Source organism: Leptonychotes weddellii, unplaced genomic scaffold, assembly GCF_054177405.1.
Source record: "Leptonychotes weddellii isolate Sample4059 unplaced genomic scaffold, ASM5417740v2 HiC_scaffold_10024, whole genome shotgun sequence".
Taxonomy (NCBI): domain Eukaryota; kingdom Metazoa; phylum Chordata; class Mammalia; order Carnivora; family Phocidae; genus Leptonychotes; species Leptonychotes weddellii.
In genome coordinates, this window is record NW_027676568.1 from 2,837 (window position 1) to 7,409 (window position 4,573).

General features: G+C 37.7%; 1 protein-coding gene across 1 annotated transcript; it reads right to left on the bottom strand.

Moving 5' to 3' along the window:
* Positions 1-769: 769 nt before the first annotated feature.
* LOC102726068 (protein SAAL1) lies at positions 770-4,348 on the bottom strand (the record flags this gene model as incomplete). Its single annotated transcript, XM_081809446.1, has 5 exons — positions 3,808-4,348; positions 3,558-3,673; positions 3,032-3,212; positions 1,047-1,129; positions 770-958 (listed from the first exon to the last, which is right to left on the bottom strand). Coding segments are annotated over exons 2-5 (472 nt in total), but the record flags the coding sequence as incomplete, so codon positions are not given.
* Positions 4,349-4,573: the final 225 nt, after the last annotated feature.

Below are 4,573 nucleotides of genomic sequence, written 5' to 3' on the forward strand. Positions count from 1 at the left end.
AGGAAAATATTCATATTGTACTTCTAAATGAGAAAAGTTGCCTAAAAAGCAGGACTTAAAGATATATATGCCCCAAAAAAAAGGGGGCGCCTGGGTGGCTCAGTTGTTAAGTGTCTGCCTTCGGCTCAAGTCATGATCCCGGGGTCCTGGGGTCAAGCCCCACATCAGGCTCCCTGCTCGGCAAGAAGCCTGCTTCTCCCTCTCCCACTCCCCCTTGTGTTCCTGCTCTCGCTATCTCTCTCTCTGTCAAATAAATAAATAAGTTCTTTAAAAAATAAAAAAATTAAAAAAAGATATATATGCCTATAAGTATATAGTAACTATGTCTGGATAGTGGAATTGCAAGTGCTATGCTTCCTTTTATAAATTTTGCAAATTTTTTGTATTAAGCATGTAATATTTTTACAATCAAGGGAATAAAAGCACTAAGAAAGAATGAAACCAACCTACCAGCCAACCACATAAACAATAATCACAAGCCTGGGCTTTAAAATCTGACAGACTAGGGATGCCTAGGTGGCTCAGATGGTTAAGCGTCTGCCTTTGGCTCTGGTCATGATCCCAGGGTCCTGGGATCGAGCCCCGCATCGGGCTCCCTGCTCGGCCGGAAGCCTGCTTCTCCCTCTCCCACTCCCCCTGCTTGTGTTCCCTCTCTCGCTGTCTGTCTCTCTGTCAAATAAATAAATAAATAATCTTAAAAAAAAATAAAAAATAAAATAAAAACTCTGACAGACTACAATTTACTTTAGTGAACTAAAATGGTACTTGCCTTCTTCTATCTTTAGATACTCCTGTTCAGTCTGTGACGCATAGATGGCAGACAACACTGAATAAACAGAAGCTAGCACTGTTTTCTGTTCTTGAAGTATGATGGGTGGATCATCAGACTGGCAAAATTCATGGCAGACCAGGTCAAAAAGTAAATTCCAAGTGTCTTTTCCAGTATCAGGACACTGTACTTAATAAAAATGATAAAGCAAATAGTCATATAACAACAGAAAACAATTCAATGAATAACTCCAGTGCTTCCCTATAAAACACCTTACCAATTGCTTGAATTCCATCGTCCACTGTGGTAAGCAGCTGTAAGATATGCATGTAAACATCGAGCCCTTCTGGATTTTCAGAACTACATACAAAAAGCAAAAGCACTGAATCAACAACTCTGTAGGACTGCAATCATTCACTCATTCAACAAATACTTTTATCACTTTGTACTAGTCACTGCCCCAGGTGCTGAGGATAAATCAGGGAACAGGACAAAGACTTGGTGCTCACCAGAGGTTACATTTCAAGGGGGGAGCAGGTGGGAACAGTCAAAAAACAAAGAAATATTATGGAATATAATCATCACACAAGGACGAGATGTAAAAGGTTTTTTTCGCCCTGTCCCACAAAAGCAACAATGCAAAAACCTTTAGGTGATACTTCCTCATTCTGGCATCATCAGGAAGAAAAATGGCTAAAACATTTATATAATGAATGAAAGGCCCACTGCCGCAAGCACCGATAGTAACGACGTTCTCAAAACTTCACAACTCCCCTAGCTCCCTAGCTGAGAATACTAAAACCATGTTAAGCATAATTTTTGTGATCAACAGCTTGGATTCCTAGAAACCCACAATCTTAGTTCCTCGAACAGTTAAGTAAAAAAATTAGTGAACGATAAAAAAGATGGTTCAGCAAATACTTCAGTACCTACTATTTTCAGGCACTATGTTAGCAGCTGGGAAAACAGAGATGTGTAAAACACTGTTTCTATCTTCATGAAGTTTATAGTCTAAAGGAGAGAAGAGAATTAAAGGGCAATTATGATAAAGTGATATGAATGTAATACTAAAAGAAGTCCAAGGTGCTAGAGGACCACACGGCGAGCAGACTTAAAATTTTTAAGTTTGGAGAGTCAGGAAAGGTATCTTAAGACAAATGATGTTTATGCACAGAGCTGCAGGAGAAGTGTTTGAAATAAAAGAGACATGATATGCAAAGGCTTGGAGACAAAAGAGCTTGGTTTTGTTGATGAAAGAAATTTCACATGGCTGAAACACACAGAACAAGTAATAAGGATGGAGAAGCACTAAATCCTTGTAAGCCACGCTTTAACAAAAATCTGGACCTCATCCTAAGGAAAACCATGGAAGAGTCCGAAGCATGAAAGTGAGATGATGAGCATGTGCTTTGGAAAGATGGCTCTACAGTCCAGGTTTGGAAAAATGCTGCAGTTATCTAGGTAAGAGACAGTGGCGGGGTGATGGCATGGATGGGATCCTAGAAAACATCAGGAACAAGTTTTGGGAGGTTGACTGGCCATGGAAAAAGAGCAGGATGGGGAGGAAAAGTCAGTAATGACTTCCACATCATCCTAATGGGATAATGATTGCATCATTCACTGAGATTGAGAACAGTGAAGAAGCAGGTTTGGAGGAAAGATGATGAGTTTAATCCTCACTTGGATAAAGGACATAAAATTCATAGACTTTACTATGGGTTATTAAGCACAAAGAATAAACAATTGACCATTAAGCAGATCAATTCACAAGTTAATTTTCTAGTGACTAGCAAGAAAGTTTCAATGACCTACAACACCTAGCAATCACTGTTGGCAAGACATCAGAGCCCAAAACTCAGTCACTTATCCAAGACTGACATATATACATAAGAAGCAAGAAAACAAATGATGTCTGACAATAACTGAAAAAGTTGTTAAATGTTTGATGGAAAACAAAACACAAGAAAATCTTTTCTATTTGACTTAAATTACACAAAACTACAGAAAATTTCAAGACAGTAACCATACTTCATGCTGGAAAAGAGCCTATAGCTAAGTAATATTAGAATAGGTACTTTGTAACCATTATGATTTTTGAAAACAACAAACACACTGTCATCACAAATATTAGTAGTGAATCCAACCTGACAAAGATTGACAGGATGTTATTCATCCTGTTGAAAAGAAACTAAAACTTATATCTAAGGATATTTCTAGCAATTGGATTTTCCCAGAACATTTTGCACAAAAGAGCTCACTTACCGTACTTGTTTTGAAGCTTCAAGTACACAGGGCACAATCTTAAACACTGGCTGCTCTTCAGAATCTTCCTGGGGTGGGTCCAGAGGCTGAACAGCCCCATTTCTAATCCATTCCAACATTAGCTTCTCATCCAAATCAAAAAGCTTGTCCACAACCTCCCCCACCTTGACCAGCAAGTCAACTGCAGACAATAAAACAAATACTGAAATGAGAAACAAAGTTTAAAAACAGTAAGGTTAATCAAAATTCCTAAAGCTATTCCAAGAAAGCCAAATCTTGCCAAATCATTACTTATTCAGAGGGCAATTTATTCACCTCCTTTGTTTAAATTTGCTTATCTTCCTTCATTTTTAAATGAAGACTTGTCAGTATCCTGGTAGCTTAAGAAGAAATTTTATATCTTGAATCAAAATACTTTCTTACCTTACACTTAAAGCTTTTTTTAAGCAACCTCCAGAAATAGTTACATGGTTTCCTAACAATTAAATATAACCAAAAATTTTTCCTAGATTACATGGTGACTTACCATTTGTTGAACTTGACATAATGAAACAAATGCTATCATAAATAGCTGGATATTCCCAGATTCTTTCAACCCAGACACTGGCTACTTCTGTCTGGGAAAGACAAGTAAGCAACAACCTACAAGATAAACATAAGCTTAGTAACTATGCTTGAAAAACAGTAAAGGAAATTCAAGAATGAAGAATTAACTCTATGGTCCTAGATTCCTGTATGAGTGAATATACGGAATCCATAGAAAGAAGAAAGCATACCGGCTTGTTTCCAGAAGAGTAGGAGGGTCTGAATCATACAAACAGTGCAATAACACCTGTCTATAAAAACAAAAAAGTTAACCCAATATGCATCACTTCTCTCATTTCAAATATCTAGGTAGAGTTACTTAATTTTTTCAACATTTTCATTGTGAAATATATATACAAGAAAGCCTATAGGATATAAATTTATACTTAATGAACAGTTATCAAGCAAATACATATTTACAAAAAACAGAACAGTGCTACATCTCTCTGTAGCCTTTGTGTGTCCCTTCCAAATCACAATTCTCTTTCCCACCTAGAAATGACTACTACCTGGACTTTTCCAGCAATTATTTCCTTGCTTTACTCTATAGTTTTATTATTCCATATATTTTGGCTTGGAATGTTATGTGAAAAAATTATACTGTATGTATTCTTTAGAGTCTTAGTTCTTTTGCTCAACACCATGTCTTTAAGATCTACCCTTGCTGGGGCACCTGGGTGGCTCAGTCGTTAGGTGTCTGCCTTCGGCTCAGGTCATGATCCCAGGGTCCTGGGATCAAGCCCCGCATTGGGCTCCCTGCTCAGTGGGAGGCCTGCTTCTCCCTCTCCCACTCCCCCTGCTTGTATTCCCTCTCTCGCTGTCTCTCTCTCTGTCAAATAAATAAATAAAATCTTTAAAAAAAAAAAAAAGATCTACCCTTGTTTTCCCATAGTGATCGTTCTTTAATTCACTGCTGCAGAATATTCCATCATATGAACATAAAACAATTTATTTTTC